The 18006-nt window shown below is 43.8% G+C and overlaps 1 protein-coding gene across 2 annotated transcripts in view; it reads right to left on the bottom strand.

Annotated features, from left to right (window-relative positions):
- LSAMP (limbic system associated membrane protein) overlaps window positions 1–18006 on the bottom strand; it is a 442951-nt gene that overhangs the window by 42493 nt on the left and 382452 nt on the right. For both annotated transcript variants that reach the window (XM_054043629.1, XM_054043636.1), the window contains exon 4: window positions 10761–10895. In XM_054043629.1, the coding sequence (XP_053899604.1) occupies window positions 10761–10895 (135 nt within the window). The remainder of the gene's footprint in view (window positions 1–10760; window positions 10896–18006) is intronic.

Raw genomic sequence — 18006 nt, 5'->3', positions numbered from 1 at the left:
CTGTTTATACAGTGCTGATCACAACGGGCCCTTGGTCCATGACTGCAGCTCCAAGGTACTACTATAACAACAACAACCAGAGAATGATGTGTGGGTATGCTTTGTTTGGCTTGGTCTACACAACAAAATTAGGCTGAGGTAAACTGCCTTGCATCGACCTACCTGTGCATGTTTCTACATTCAAATTTGTCTCCAGCCAAGGTAGGTGCCTCGTTACGGCGATGCAGTGACACCACCTTCCCATAAGATGCAGAGCCATTGTTGACCTACTGTGGTCAACACAATGCTAGTGTAGACACTGCATGACCTATGTGGACTGTACCAGTCCTCCAGCAACTGTCCCACAATGCCCGACACTGACTGCTCTGGTCTCAATTGTGAACTCCACAGGTCACAGAGACTGGGAGCCACCCCCCCTCTAAAAACCCTGCGTATTTTTGAAATGCCCTTTCCTGATTGCCCAGCTTAGTGAGCACACCTAATAGCTCTCTCTTGTTGTGTGCAACCACTCAACCGACCACCTTGATTTTCAACATGTCTTGGAGCTCTGGAGAAGTTCCAGAAGACTGTATGAAAGCTAATGTTATGCAGTTTTTTAAAAGGTAAACTGGATGACCTGAGTAATTATAGGTTTGTCAGCCTCACATTGATTCCAGGCAAGATAATGGAGCGATTGATATGGGACTCGATTAATAAAGAACGTAAAGGAGGGTAATGTAATTAATGCAAATCAATATGGATTTATGTAAAATAAATCCTGTTAAACTAACTTGATATTTTTTTGGTTGAGATTACAAATTTGGTTGATAAAGGTAACAGTGTTGACATAATATACACAGACTTCAGTAACACATTTCACTTTCTATCACTCAACATTTTGATTACAAAATTAGAATATAACATTAACATGGCACACATTAAATAGATTAAAAACTGGCTAACTGATAGGTCTCAAAATGTAACAGTAAATAGGGAATGGGTCTGTTTTGAGTGGGGTCCCACAGGGATCAATTCTTGGCCCTACACTATTTAACATTTTTATCAAAGACCTAGAAAGAAAGAAAATCATCACCAATAAAGTTTGCAGTTGACACAAAAATTTGGGGAATGCTAAATAACAAAGAGAACAGGTTACTGATTCAGAGTGATCTGGATTGCTTGGTAAAATGTACGCATGCAAATGTATGCACACAAGATGTGCTTTAATATGGCTAAATGTAAATGTATATATCTAGGAACAAAGAATGTAGGTCACACTTATAGGATGGGGGACTCCGTCTTGGGCGGCCATAAGTCTGAAAAAGAGTTAGGGGTAGTGGTCGATAATCAGCTGAACAGGAGCTCCCAGTATGATGCTGTGACCAAAAAAGCTTATGCAATCCTTGGATGCATAAACAGAGGAGTCTTGAGTAGGAATAGAGGTTATTTTACCTCTGCATTTGGCACTGGTGTGACTGCTGCTGGAATACCATGTCCAGTTCTGCTGACCACAGTTCAAGAAGGATGTTGATAAATTGGAGAGGGTTCAGAGAAGAGGCATGAGAATGACTAAAGGATTAGAAAACATCCCATATAGTGATAGATGCAAGGAGTTCAATCTGTTTAGCTTAACAAAGAGATTGTTAAGGCGTGTCTTGATTACAGTACCTACATGGAGAACAAATATTTAATAATGGGGCCTTCAATCTAGCAGAGATGGGTGTAACGTGATCCAATGGCTGAAAGTAGAAGCTAGACTGGACTGAATTCAGACTGGAAAAGTGTACATTTAATGGTGAGAGTAATTAGCCATTGGAACAATTTACCAAGGGTCGTGGTGGATTCTCCATCACTGCCAATTTTTAAATCATGGCTCTGTGAATTATTCTGGGGAAGTTCTATGGTCTGTGTTATGCAGGAGGTCAGACTATGATCACAATGATCACGATCACAATGATCCCTTCTGGCCTTAGGAATCTATGCCAGCTATATGCTCCAAATGCACTCCTACCTAAAGTAGACAGAAGGTATTGGATTCTTGGGGCTGTGGGGAGAAAAGGCTGTCCAGGCACATCTACAGAGCAGTTGTAGAAACATGGACATCTATGAGCATATGCACAGGGGATGCAGGAGAAGGGGTACAACAGGGACCAACAGTAGTGCCACGTAGAAGAAAAGGAACTGCACCAGGCATACCAAAAGGCCAGAGAGGCCAACAGATTATCTGGTGCTGAGTCATAGACTTCCTGCTTTACAATGAGCTGAATGCCATACTTGGCAGACACCCCACCAGCACCCCACAGAGCACTCTGTATAACTTGGTAGAATCTGAGAGAGAGACCTCTGCAGTGAACAGGAAGAGAATGGGGCATGTGTGACGGGGAGAGGCCAGCTATGCTGTGAGTTGGGATCTGTCTGAGACTCTGCCACACTCTACTTTGTCCTGGCAGCTGAATACAGGTGAGCTCGATGCAAGGGAAGGAACTGTGGGTAAGTGTGTGAATGTGTTTTCCATTACAATGTTTAAATGTACAAATGGTGCCTGATCCCAACATAGCAGGACACAGGTAGTGACTCTTCTTTAATTTACTTATACTAGAAGAGGTAGCTTACTAAAGCTACTACTAGAGCAACTAAAATAGGTAGCACCATAATCTGCTTTTCATTCCCCTATAGGCTTAGGCAGAGGGGCTAAGTGAAGCAGTTTATTTATATACATACGGATGTCTCTTGAATCCTCCTGAGAGGTCTTAATGAAACTTCCATGGAGGTACTCCACCATCCTCTCCCGAAGGTTTCTGGGGATGGCAGCCTTATTTCTTCCTCCATGGTAGGATACTTTCCCTTGCCAGTCCGCGATGACTTCGGCAGGCAGCATTGCAGTAAACAGGCTAGTGGCATATGGGTTCAAGTGGCATCAGGATGCCAGCAGCAGCTGTGAGTGATCTCTGTGCCTTTGTTACCCACAAGAATGAGATACCAACTAAAATCATCACTGTCTGTGGAAAATAGGATGAGTGCTCTGTGGCACTACCCTGCACTCAGACTCATGGAAATAGGGGTCAAAATTGTATTGTTTCATGCAACCAAACTATTCCCTCCTCATTCCACCCTGCCATGGGCCATACTCACCATGGCTAGGGCTGCAGAGTAGTGCTGTGCACAGGTGCTTCAAGACTGAAATGTCAACAACCATTTCTCATTTAAAACTTTAGGGTAGCAAGAGACGGGAGTTCTGAAACTGAAATTTCATTTTCCATTGCGACTACACTGACAATGGCACCTCTGTGTATTTTATGTAAAGCTGTTGTCAATGCAGCCTTGAGTGGTCCCCCCTCCATGCCCCCGGAATGCTGGATCAAGATAAGGAAGAGAGAAAAGAGGACTTGTGATGACAACTTCAGGGAGATCCTTCAAGCCAGTGCTGCATCAGACAGAGGGCCTGGAGGATGAATATTGCAGACAGTATGGAGAGAGAAAGAGTGGACAGGAGAAAGACCCAGGAATTGGAGAGGGAGATGCACCAGGACATAATGGAGCTTCTCCAGCAGCAAACACAGATGCTGCACTCTCCTCTTGACCTAGAGGTTCAACAATCATGGACTCGTCTCCCTTTGCTGTCAGTGAAGAACTCCATTTTAGCACCTCATTACACCCCTCACCCCAACATTCCACGTGGCATCAGGATCCACATCCCTACCCCTAACACTTCACGCTGGGGGCAGTGAGCACAACCACAGCTTCATATAGCTTGATCTGCGAGAGCCATGGCTGATGTATGTTTGGCAGAAGTGGACTGAAAAGGATATGAATGTTCTTTCTCCTTGTTATGTTCCGTTCTGTTAATTTATTTCAGAAGTTTTTATTGGATGTCTTTTTAACCGCACATTGCTTTTTTGCACTGGTTCTGGTATGTGAATGGCCATAATCCATTTAATGTGGATGTAAAATCTTAACTACAGTTTCTGTTAAGAACTTTTCATATAGGCCCAGAGTCCACCTGGGGCATGAGGGCTAGCTAACAAAGAACAATACATGGCTAAGAGAAAGCTGGGGTAGACAGACAACCTTGTGTGTTTCAAGTCGATGAGTGGAGTCAGCATGACTCCAGATGGTGAGTTGTAATTGGGTGTCCTTATCGCGAGTTATAGACACATGAAGTGCTGAGAAGGGCTTCAAAGTTAACTCCCTGATACAGATGCCAGAACAGAGTTCAGGGAGAGGCCTAACATGATTGACGTGAGTAATGACACCCTCCCCTCATAGATGTATGCCAATTCCAGGTCACAAAAATGCAAGGGTAAAACTATAAATAACTGTTATTGTTAAATACTAATTACTGGTTTTTTGCTTTAAATCTCCAGGAATTTTCCATTTTGGTCAACCGGGAGAGCTGCTACCTCATTCCCCTGGACCTAAAAATTAGTTATTTAACCTATATATTTTAATAGAAATAGTTTAAGGGTAATTACCTGTGTGTTAACAATATGTTAATTTGAGCCATGGGTGGAGACATTATGTAATCTTTTACACCATTGATTTATTGTGCTTATCTTGTCTTGCTGCTAGAACCTATCCAGGGGCTTGGGAACTCCCTCCCCCTTTCTTCTCTCCACACATGGCACCCTATATAATCTATTGTAATTAATTGTTGGGTAGTGTCTCTGAGCCTAATAAGCAAAGTGACACTCCGCCAGCGCTGTGCGTAATAAACTCCTGTGCTTGACTCTACATGGTGTCCATTTCTGTTCCTTCAGTATGCAATCAAAATCTATTTTTTGGTAAATAATTCATCTGTAATACTTTACAAACACATGCTACAGAAGGCATAGCACTATTGATGTACCCACTACTACTTATTGTACAGGATGACAGAACTCGTAGGATCAGTAACAAACACAGTGTAATAATCATGAATGTATAGCAAGCGCTGCAAAATTAACAGGTGCATTACCAGTTTCATATTCATAGATGTATACCAAGCACCACACAATTCCTAATTGCCCCCAAAACTTCAGGGCCAAGTGAAGCCCAGTTTACCACATCACATTACTTTGGCTGACTGTTAAAGTGCTCTTTCAAAGCCTCCCTCAGCTGCATAGCTCCACATTGAGCTCTTCTGATAGCCTTTGTGTCTGGCTGTTCAAAGTCTGCAGACAGCCGCTCCACCTCCACTCTGTCGGCAACTTTTCCCCCTTTGCCTCATAGATATTATGCAGGACGCAGCAGGCAGCTATAACCATTGGGATATTTTTCTCACTGATCCAATCTTGTAAGTAAACAATGCCAGAATCTGTTCAATCTACCAAAAGCACAGTCAACTGTCAATCTGCTCCTGCCGAGCTGGTAGTTGAATCTTTCCTTGGTACTATCAAGGTGGCTGGCCTACATCAGGAGCCAGTGGAGGAAGGAGTAGGCTGGGTTCCAAAGGATCATTATTAGCATTTCAACTTGCCAGTGGTAATGTGCCAGTTGGGAAAGAAAGTGCCTGCGTGTAGCCTTCTGAACAGTCCTGTGTTCTTAAAGATGAGAGCATCATGCACCTTCCCTGACCAGCCAACATAGAAGGATACCCGGTGATCCACTAAGGTTTGTATAACCTTAGAAAAGTAGCCCTTTCTCTTGATGTATTCTGTGGCAAAATGGTCTGGTGCCAAAATAGGGACATGCATGCCATCTATCATCCTACCACAGTTTGGGAACCCCATTGCTGCAAATTCATCCACTGTATCTTGCACATTGCTGAGGGGTGCAGTCCTGCATAGCAGGGGACAATTAATGGCCCTGCACGCTTGCATGACAATAGCTGCCACTGTGGATTTTCCAACTGCAAAATTATTTCCCACTGACTGGTAGCAATCTGGCATTGCAAACTTCCACAGAGCGATCGCCACCTACTTCTCTACTATCGGTGCAGCTGTCATTCTGGTGCCCATGTGCTGGAGGGCTGCGGCAAGCTCCAAGAATGTGGCTTTTGCATCCAAACGTTCTGCAGCCACTGCTTGTCATCCCAAACCTGCATTGTGATGCAATCCCACTAGTCAGTGTTTGTTTATTGAGCCCAGAGTGGCACTCCATCATATGCAGCTGTCCCATGAACGCCACCAACCACCTTGAATTATTTTTCGCTATGTCCCACAGCAATCTGTCCTCCATGAAATTGTTATTTCCCCTGCTCTGTGATTCTTCCTGAGGCTCTGCAAATATTGGAGGATTTTCATTCCATGTCAGCAACATTCATGACAACAGGGCAGAGATATGCGGGCTCCATGCTTCTGTCACAAAACATGGACAGTGAGGAGGGTTGTGCAGGTTTGTGGAATTTTAAAAAAGGAGTGAAAATTATTGGAGATGGATGGCAGTAGGGGATAGAGAAAGTTGCATGATGGGATCTAGACCCCTTGCTCCCAGTGATCCCGGGGTGATTTGTTTCTGCCCCAGCATGCATTGCCAAATTTTCCCAAAAGACAGTATGCTGGATGATGCAGGTTTCACATTGGGATACCTACCTGTTGTGCACCACACAGAGCATCAACACAAGCACTCCTGGTGACTATGCACAGTGCCGACACAAGGAGCCAAATATGCACCTGCATGAGCAGTATTCAAACTTTGGCAGCTGTATGCCAAGGTAAGTTGCATCAACCGAAGTTTGTAGTGTAGCCAGGACAAAGATAGATGGGGAGATGGTGATGAAGCAAAGTGACACTGATCTGTAGTTGTGGATGCATACTGTGTGTTCCATCACATCTTTGACCTGTGTTATAAGGATGCAGGCGATTCTGAGCCTGGATATTTCCCATTTTCCTAGCACACCTTGTGCTGATGTTTGGGAAGTGAAGTCCAGAGAGGAATGAGACGGTTCCTGGGCATATGCTGCCTGTCCTTTTATTGGTTTTAGAGCTGGTTAGAGCCCAGAATTCCCATTCTGTGGGAATTCTGAAATGTTGATTTTTTTTTAAATTTCAAATTAGAACATAATAATAATGATTATTAATGATGATATTAAGAGATGTCATGCATTACATTATGATTTGATTTGACTTGACATAACAGTTGAAATACTTCAGCTATTATATTAAACATCAAAGTCAAAATAATATAGTTGAAATGTTTTGACTTTATCAAACAAAGCATTTTGACTTTATTGAAACAAAATATTTTGACCATACCATATTGAAAGGAATCACTTAGATAATTTTTTGTCAAAAGGTTGAATACATCAATACATTTCTGTGGAATGTTTTGATTTTTTCAAATGAGCATTTTCCTACCTAAAAACATTCCTCGGAAAATTTTCTACCAGCTCTAATTGTTTTCATTTGTGTTAAATAGATTCATTCAGTGTTATACGTTTATTTATGCAGTGTAAGCAACTATTTGAACTGACATGCTTGTTTGGATTCTATGCCTACAACATACACATATATAATATATTCCTTATTATTGTTTAACATTATCAGAGGTGCATGTCCACACAACAAAGAATGGCCATACTGGGTCAAATAAGTGGTCCATCTAGCCCAGTATACTGTCTTCTGATAGTGGCCAGTGCCAGATGCTTCAGAAGGAATGAACAAAACAGGGCAATTATCGAGTGATCCATCCAGTCCCAGCTTCTGGCAGTCAGAGGCTTAGGGACACCCAGAGCATGGAGTTGTATCCCTGACCAGCTTGGCTAATAGCCATTGATGGACCTGTCCGCCATTAACTTATCTAATTCTTTTTAGAATCCAGTTATACTTTTGGCCTTCACAACATCCTCTAGCAACCAACTCCATAGGTTAACTGTGAGTTGCGTGAAGAAGTACTTCCTTTTGTTTGTTTGAAACCTGCTGCCTATTAATTTTATTAGGTGACTGCTAGTTCTTGTGTTATGTGAAGGGATAAATACTTTCCTATTCACTTTCTCTACACCATTTATGATTTTATAGACCTCTATCATATCCCCCCTTAGTCGTCTCTCTTCTAAACTGAATAGTCTCAGTCTTTTTAATTGCTCCTCATATCGAAAATGTTCCATACCCCAACCATTTTTGTTGCCTTTCTCTCTACTTTTTCCAAGTCTAATATATCTCTTGTGAGATGGGGTTACGAGAACTGCATGCAGTATTCAAGGTATGGACGTACCATGGATTTATAGAATGACATTATGGTATTTTCTTATTATCTATCCCTTTCCTAATGGTTCCTAACATTGTTAGCTTTTTTTTGACTGCCACATAAGAACAGCGATACTGGGTCAGACCAAAGGTCCATCTAGCCCAGTATCCTGTCTTCTGACAGTGGTCAATGCCAGGTGCCCCAGAGGGAATGAACAGAACAGATAATCATCAAGTGATCCATCCCCTGTCGCCCACTCTCAGCTCCTGGCAAACATCGGCTAGGGACATCATCCCTGCCCATCCTGGCTAATAGCCATTGAAGGACCTATCCTTCGTGAATTTATCTAGTTCTTTTTTGAACTCTGTTATAGTCTTGGTCTTCACAACATCCTCTGGCAAAAAGTTCCACAGGTTGACTGTGTGTTGTGTAAAGAAATACTTTCTTTTGTTTGTTTTAAATCTGTTGCCTATTAATTTCATTTGGTGACCCCTTGTTCGTGTGTTCTGAGAAGGTGTAAGTAACACTTCCTTCTGTACTTTCTCCACACCAGTCATGATTTTCTAGACCTCTATCCTATCCCCCTTTAGTCATCTCTTTTCCAAGCTGAAAAGTCCCAGTCTTATTAATCACTGCACATTGAACATATGTTTTCAGAGAACTATCCACAATGACTCCAAGATCTCTTTCTTGAGTGGTAACAGCTAATTTAGGCCTCATGATTTTGTATGAATAGTTGGGATTATGTTTTCCATGGTACATTACTTTACACTTATCAATACTGAATTTCATCTGCTATTTTGTTGCCCAGTCACCCAGTTTTGTGAGATCTCTTTGTAACTCTTGGCAGTCCGTTTTGAATTTAGCCATCTTAAGTAATTTTGTGTCATCTGCAAACTTTGCCACTTCAGTGTTTACCCCCTTTTCCAAATCATTTATGAATATGTTGAACAGCACTAGTCCCAGTACATATCCTTGGGGGGTCTTTGCTATTTACCTCTCTACATTTTGAAAACTGACCATTTATTCCTATCCTTTGTTTCCTGTCTTTTACCAGTTTCTCATCCATGAAAGGAGCCTTCCTCTTATCCCATGACTGCCTATTTTGCTTACAAGACTTTGATGATGGACCTTGTCACAGGCTTTCTGAAAGTCTAAGTACACTGTATCAACTGGATCACCCTTGTCCACATGTTTGTTGATCTCCTGAAAGAATTCTAAGAGATAAGTGAGGCATGATTTCCCTTTATAAAAGTCGTGTTGACTCTTCATCAACAAATTGTGTTCATCTATGTGTCTGATAATTCTTTTCTTTAGTATAGTTCCAATCAATTTGCTTGCTACTAAAGTTAGGCTTACCAGCCTGTGATTGCCAGGATCGCCTCTGAAGTCTTTTTTTTAAAAATGGGTGTTACATTAGCTACCCTCCAGTCCTCTGGTACAGAGGCTGATTTGAGTGATAGGATACATACCACAGTCAGCAGTTCTGCAATTTCAAATTTGAGTTCCTTCAGAACTCTTGGGTAAATACCATCTGGTCCTGATGTCTGACTGCTATTTAGTTTATCAGTTTGTTCCAAAAGCTCTGCTACTGATACCTCAATCAGTTCGTTTTTTGTGTCTTTTACTAGTTGCTTTTCAAATTCTTTTTTGGCCTAACTAATTAGACTTTTTACACATGACTTGCCAGATGGTCCTCTCGATTATTCTCAGTAGGATCTGACTTCCAATTTTTAAAGGATGCCTTTTTGCCTCTACTCACCTCTTTTACTCTTTTGTTTAGCCATGGTGGCATTTTTTTTTTTTTTGGTCCTCTTACTATTTCTTTGTATCTGGGGCATACATTTAATTTAAGTAACCACATGCCTAACCATGCACTGGGGCTGAATCAGGTGTCAGACTAGCTTGCTAGAAAGGGCAACACCTGGCTAGGATTCACCAGTTATGAACTATTTATTAACTGTGTGGTGTGTGGACAGAAAGTGAGTTTTAGCTAACCGTGCCCCAAAGCAGTTAAAGGCGGTAAAAGTCACTGTGGAGAGGCCCTTACCTATGCTCTATGGATCTATAGGGAGTCTATGTTAGCATAGTTTACATGCTGAGGATCTGGAAGAAGATGCAAGTTAAAGTGGTCCCATGCAACACTGAAGGACCTCTCTCATACACATTCTCCCAGTTCCCTGGTGTGTTGGTCACACCCACTTACACCCACTCTACTGCTGAGTAAGGGAGCGTATATAGATTGGAGGGAGTCCAGATTAGTGTCAATGGGTCTGAGTGAATGTACTGGAGTCTAATTTACACCTCTTTACACATCATTCCTAAATTTGGCCTTTAGACTCTTATCTACCCCTGTCACTTTGTGGAAGTTTCTGTTCATGGTACTGTTCTCTTGAATATCAGTGGCAAAACATGGACTGTGCTGGCCCTTCTAGGGGGAGGGAAAGGGGAACCTCACAGATACTTTTTCTACATCATTCACCAAGTCTAAGGCATAAGCTCTGCCCTCAAGTGAGTCTCTCTGATTTCAGGCCATGCATGTCCAACAGTAGAATATGCCCCACATGTTTCCTTTGAAAAGAAATAGTGCCCAGGTTATGGGGATATCAGGATGTTCTCCTCTTCCTGCCATCACCATGATATGGGAGCCCACCCCCATCTGGTTCAAATGTACTCACAGTTCACAGTGACCCGGACTTGCTTCACATCTGCCGAGGAAACCTCATTGGCGGCTTTGCACTCGTACTTGCCAGATTGCTCCCGTGTGATCCCTAGGATCTCCAGGTACTCTTCCTCGCCTTCAAATTCTCTGCCTAGGAGGAGAAAAATACACAGCAGGATGTTATTAGGTGGTGTGGACTTGAGCAGCCCTCACTTTGGTTGTAACATGTGAATGATCATGGCACAATTATCCATGAAACAATGACAGATGGGAGCTACTTTGAAGCTATCTCAGCAACCACAACAGATAGAGCCTTTTTTTTTTTTAAATGAAAGCTTAGATTCTGGAGAACCAAAAGGATGCGTGAAAGGAGTGCCAAATGCCAAACACCACATACTAGCCCAAACCTAGCCTTGTGGCCAGAATCAGACACATTCATAGAAGCAAAATCTCCAACTTGCAAGGACAGAATTAGTTTAATGACTAGATATTTGAAAACCAAGGGAGGTCAGATTGATTATAATTGGCTCTATGGTAGTTATGACCATCATAAATTGGGACATATTTTACCTGTAGCCCCCAACCATGAAAAGTCGTGGAATTGTTTTCTGTCTCAGAAAACGCAAACTTCCAACCCAGACCATCATTGACAAGACTAAGTTTCCTGGAAACAGCTCCACACTGAGAAATACGGGCTTTTGGAAAGTAAAGTTGAGCCACAGAGACCAATAATCACTGCAACACTAGCTCTCCATTCCTCAGTTTCTCCATCTGTAAACTGTGGCTAATAATACCCCCCTCCAAGGGGGGTTGTGAGTTAACCTATGGAAAGCACATCGAGATCCTTGGATGGAGGTGCAACAGCAACAGCAGTGTAAAATGTTAGGATTAGCATATCTACACTATCACTCTGGAACCCAAGCTTGGACTCTCCCTAGAAGGATTATGAGCAATGTTGGGCAAAACCATGATGGGAGAGTATTTTCCTGTCTTAACAGGGTACAAACACTGCTCTGGAGCATGGCTGCAGCAGGGTTTGCAAACTGCATAGCACAGGCAAACAAACCCAAACCAAAAACCCAATTCTAATCTCACTTTTAAATCATACGGGTCAGATTTTCAGAATAGCTCAGTGCCCAGAAGATTTCATTGTTGTCAATGGAGGGCTGAGATCTTTTGAAAATCTGGCCTTTTCATTGAAGTGGCTGAATGGGATGTGAGCTCTTTTCATAGTCTGACCCCATCTGTGGGTGGGCAACTCCTCTGAAAATCCATCCCTGAGTTGCTGGATGTGCTTCAAATACTGTCTGTGTGGACTGGGCATTTGTCCCTGGCTCACCAAGTACAGAGTGGCAGTAGCAGCTAAGCCCACTCTCAGGGGCTCCAGTTCCAGTGATATTCCTTAGAGTGGCAGAACCGTCCCAGTGCACAGGCATATGTTTTCTGTGGCATATTAGCCAAAGCAAGTTAGCCAGATCAGATTAGCCAAGCACACTGGAGGATGAACACAGGGCACCAGCCAGATTCTCTTTGCTTTGCATCAGGAATAGGGACTTTGGGGACTGATAAAGCTCTGCTCAGGATTCTGTCCCTTGCACTACCACTCTTAGTTCTTCTTTTTCCTGCACTCATCAAAATCCCCCAATGGGTAAAATCATCCCCAGACTTGGCAACTCAGTATTCAAAGAGGAGCTGCCACGCCACATATGGTGAATAAATGCTTCCAAAGTGAATAAGCTTTCCTCTTTTATTCAGAGATGGGCAGACCCAAAACCCAGATCCAAATGCTCCCATATTTCTGATGAATTTGAATCTAACACCACTGTGTCCCAAACCACTATCTGCTTTTGTGTAAGTCTGCATTTTACCTTCAGGACTTACTAGCACAGATGCAGAAAGGGCTAATGCTCTGCTGCATGACCTGCTTTTATAGGGTAGTGTTCACTATTAGACAAAGAGGGAATACGGTCCACCCTACTGCACTGCAGGAGTCACCGTGACACCGCTCCCAATAGTGCGCAGGTAAAGAAGTTAGGAACAACATTCTGGTGGCAAGGCCATTTGGGTGCGATTTTCACAAGTGCTCACCATTGACCTAAGTCTGCTCCCATTGACATGAATGGGAGCAGCATTAGGCCAATGCTAAGGTGCTCCTGAAAATCCCATCTAGAGTCAGAACGCACTCCATTTATCGCAGCATTGGCAGCTCCTGACTACTAGATGCTGAGCAGGGGACGTTAATCTGCCACCACAGCAGATCTTAATAAACCAAAGACTAAAACATAATTTGCCAGGGCACAGTTGCTCTGCTCTCATCTTGTTAGCATAATGGGTTGGACCCACTTTTCATACAAGGGGTGGGAGGGGGCACTGAGCAGGTGCTTGTCAAAATACTGTCACCAAACTGAAGGGACAGTTGGGGGAAGATTTCCTAGCCTCTGATGGAGTCGCCGCCTCTTTGGGTGCTGCTAAACCTGCCTGCTGGAAACAACATATCCTTGGAGCTCTGAAAAATATTCTGGAAGAGAAAATATTTTGCCAGGTTTCCCAGAGGAAGAATCTTCTGGGCTCCTCACAACATCTCTCTCTCTCTCTCTCACACACACACACACACAAATAAACAGAAGGAACACTGAGCCATCAACAGGCCCAGGAGTACTTTCAGGAACAACGCATAATCCTTTCCAGCAAAGTGGGGATGAAGAGCAGTTGGTTTGCAGTACAGCAAATGGATAGATCTATTCAGCCCCTCAGTCTTCCTTCCTTTAGCCTACACATCCCTGGGGCATGGGGTTTAGCACACTGCTTCGGGGGGGGGAACATTTTCTGGGAACTCCTTGCTAAAATGTTGTCAGTTCTATCACTGCCCTCTCCTTCTATGCCAGTTTCATCTCTGAGCAGCAATGTTTTGCTCCATAAACTTAATTACTCTGAACTGCAATCCCAACCCCTCCCTTCTGCTGCAGCCATGTCCCCTACCAGGGTAGAAAGTTTTTAAAAAGAGCATTTCTGTAAAGTGTGATGTCAAATCACAGGAATGAGAGATAGCAAAAACACAACACGGCATCGTAACAGAAGGTCAGGTTCTAGTCTCTTGAACACAGCGACCATGGCAGCCTGACAAAGAGGACCCATCCGCTTAACTCCAACCTATAAAAGTTGTTGGAGAGTCTCTCTCTGAGGCAGAGGCAACTAAAGTCAGTGACAGGGAGAAAATCTAGAAACAGCCTAGCTCAGCAGCAAGCACTGGCAGGATGTTTAGGTTTGTTACAGTCCACGTTAAGCCTAGAGAAAGGGGTAAGCGTGGACACTACCCAGTGGTGTGGTTTACTGATGTGCGTGCTGTGTTAGGAGATGGGGGAAATGCCATCTGCTCACAGGAATCTAGTCCACTTTCATTAGGACAAGAGGGTTCCCTGCAGCGTATTCTCCCAGGAGTGAAATCACAACCCCATTAAAGTCAATGGCAAAACTCACCCATCTCACCCCAGATTTTTGTCTGGTTCAGATTTAAATGTTCCCAGTGATGAGGTTTCATAGAATCATAGACTTTAAGGTCAGAAGGGACCATTATGATCATCTAGTCTGACCTCCTGTACAATGCAGGCCACAGAATCTCACCCACCCACTCCTGTATCAAACCTGTCTCTGAGCCATTGAAGTCCTCAAATCATGGTTTAAAGACTTCAAGGTGCAGAGAATCTTCCAGCAAGTGACCCGTGCCCCCCGCTACAGAGGAAGGCGAAACCCCCCCACTTCCCCTGGGGAGGCTATTCCAAAGACAAACAAGGTTTAGTCCTGCCATCCCATAAGCCCTAGTTACATCACCTTGTCTGATCCTAAGCAACTGTTCTCCCCTTGGGGATTATTGTCCCCCTCAGAAATTCACAGGTAGCTGGTTTCTTCTCACAGTCCCCGTAGACACTGCCTAGCTAAGCTGTGCATATGTTGTCACACTTTTAATCTGTCCTCATAAATCTGGAACAGGAGCCCCTCCTGTTGGCCAGCCCAGGAGCAGGCTTTCTATTCTGGAGACTGGAGAGAGGGGGGGTGGGGGGCTGTCAGGCTTAACAATCAAACCAATGGTGAAAGAATCGGCGCGTGCCAGGTGCCTGCAGTAGCTGGGAGCTGGTGGAGGCCCTTCTGCACAGGTATGTGCTGCAGATAGCTTTGATGTGTGAACATGGAAGCCTTTGAAAGTGCTCTCATTTCAGCCATGTCTGCTCTCCCCTTGCTTGCTAGCCACACCCGCTAGAGCAGCTGAAACCCCCACCCCCATCTTACACAATAGTCTGCTTACAAACACCACCACCACACTTGTGAGGGCACACATGCACACACACCAAAACAGAGTGTACAATCCTGCACTCAGAAGCACACTCACACTCTTCATGCCAACACACACAGACACCCACATCTTCTGACCCTCACACCTCCCTTCTTAAGCCTATTTAAGTACACAGAAGCACAAATATACATATACCTCCCCCACATTCATATATGCACTCTTCCATCCCCAACTGCCACACACACACCCTCATACACTTACATATATTCACATGCACATATCCTACTTATGCACACACAAAAGCTTCTCTTTCTTTCTACACTTTAGCAGTCATTTCATAAATCCCCCCCGCTCTCTCTCACACACACACGTGCATACACACACATTCTATGAATATACAGAGTATTCAGATAACATTGGAAATGGCGTCATTTTTAGCTGTGTACTGTAACAGGTAAGTCTTGGTTTACCATGTACTGGAACCTCAAGTTTCTAAAGACTAAGCAGCCATTTTGCATTCTGTTCAATGCAGACTGTACAAGAGAAGGCACATACACTGTGCTCTCTCTCAGCCAGACTTGACTTCGGTTCTTTTGTAGTATTGTGTTCTTAAACTAAAATAAAGTTCATTCTCGCTGAAAGTATCTGTTTGCATTTTGTGTATGGAGAAACATAACAGGGACCCTGCTGCTTTGTTTATTTTCTTCAAACCCCTTTTGTAGTTGTGTGGCATGGAGAGCAGAAGGGGCTCTGGGACGATGTTGGGCACCTTCTACCTAAAACAAGATGCAGAGAGGATAAAAAGATTTCACATCAAAAGATGCCATTTGAAGTTTTTTTGCGGCGACTTCCAATGCTGAATTGAGGTTTCTTTTCTCTCTGCACTTTTCATTTATTGTCTAAGGTCTCACTCACCTAACTCCCTTCCCCCCTCTGCACCTTACATTCCCCAGGAACATACTTCTGAAAAACAAAAATAGCTAAGGGAGCCTTTGACATTGTTTTCTTGTTTTACCTCCAGCTGGGATTTTTTTTTATTTGAAACTTTGAAGCTTTTGTTTATCAGCCTTCGCCTCCTCACCCACTGCAGCTTCCTCTGAGGTTGGCATTTTTATCTGTCCCCTAGCTGAAGAGACTTGTTTTCGGTAAAGAGATCAGTGGAGAGTGGCAGATGGTGTATGAGTAAAGGGACAGCCTGTGCTGCAATGCTACTGAGAGAAGGGAAGATAGAAAGTTACCATGGCATGGGAGGTAGGGAACGTGAGGAAACTGGGAGAATGAGAGAGAGAGGAGAGCAAAGGATGGAGATGGGAAGGGGAAAGAGGAAGATGAAGAGATGGAGAGAAGCTGGGAGAAAGTAATGTAGACAAAGTGAGATTTGGAAAGTGAGATGTTCAGAGACAGAGAGAAAAATGTAGACGGATTGCTGAGAAAGAAAGAGATGTACAGCGACAGGGAATAAGATGGATGGAAGTGGAGAGAGACAGTGACCGAGAGATACAGTACAGTACAGAGATACAGAGAGCTCTTCTGTGCAAAGGGAGCAGTGAAGTATCAACTGCTGTAGGGATAGGAACAGAAGGGTCAAACGTACTGTGGAAATAATCACTCTGTTTACACACCCTGTTGTGCCCCATTGCTTACTGTGTAAATTGGCCTCATGCCTCCAATGCCCCTAGGTCTGTCGTTACTACACAAAAACCAGAGGCTAGCATGGTGCCAATGAAGACTCAGGCCTGGCTCTGGCTTTGTGAATGAGGATGAGCCAAACCAGGCAGAAAGACCCTGGCATGGTTTCCCCTGGTGTTCACAGGGACCTAATTTATCATTCATCTCATTTCCTTTTGTGTATCCACAGAGTCAGCTGGCCTTGACTGAGACATTTTCTGGCTTGCCCAGGGTTAAGAATGTCTGGAGTTCTCTCTAGAGATGCTCTTCCCTGCCCACACACCTTGCATTAAGCAGAACCCTCTTGGCTGAACGTGACAGTCCCGGACTGAATTATATAACGTCTTGTCCACTCGCCATTGGAATTAGCTGTGATGACATGATGCACGGGAGAAGCAGGACTCACTGAGTGCGACCTGTTAGTGTCCCAGCTGGAGTTGAATTTCAACAGGACAAGGGTGTCAGACATATCTGACTGGACTCAGACTATTTGCTAATATAACAATATCCTGTGAGATAGGATATCTCGGGGATATCCCCTGATGTGTACCCAGGTAATAAACTCATCCAGCAGTGCTCCAAAGTCCAAACAGGCACTACCCCTTCTAGCTACTCCCAAAGGGGGGTAGGACTGAGTAATTCCTTTGCTATGATGCCAATCAATATTCACTACATTCTGGGGCTTCCCTGGTATCTGTGCCCCAGGCTGAATGGAAAGTCTGAACTCTCAGAGAAGCACAGTGTCCTTTGGTATCTGACAACATGGCAAGCTTCAGTCTGTCCCACACCAACTCATAACTCTGCAGCTTTGGAGAACAGACACTGCAAGCTGAGTACCAGACATATAGCTACAGAGAATTATAGCCTCTTTATTTTGGAACACATTGGCCTCTATCTCCTGAGGCAAAGGAGAAGCTATATTTGTGTAGCAGTGGTAGGACTCACAGCTTCTCTGAATAACCAGCCTCACTTTTTACAGATCTTCAAATGTCCTCTACAGAGCACTATAGTCACACACACACACACCTGTGCAGGTCTGGCATTCCAGCCAGCAGAGGGAAGAAATGCCACGTGCCTGAGTCAGTATGTCACACAAGGGTGACTGTGTCACACCATACACACCCCAACATTGGACCCCCAAACATTACCTGAAGCAACACACGTTTCATCCCAGCATCACCACCAAACATCACAATGTCGCAACGCCGCAAGGGAAATGTCATGGCATCATGACATGAGCCTCATGACATCAACACAAAAACTTCAACACACCCACAAAATTTGTGCGCTCTGGTTCCTTTTTGTT

Source organism: Malaclemys terrapin, chromosome 1 (assembly GCF_027887155.1).
Source record: "Malaclemys terrapin pileata isolate rMalTer1 chromosome 1, rMalTer1.hap1, whole genome shotgun sequence".
Classification (NCBI taxonomy): Eukaryota; Metazoa; Chordata; order Testudines; family Emydidae; genus Malaclemys; species Malaclemys terrapin.
The sequence above is the reverse complement of the archived record's forward strand: the minus strand, read 5'-3'. Positions and strand labels throughout refer to the sequence as shown.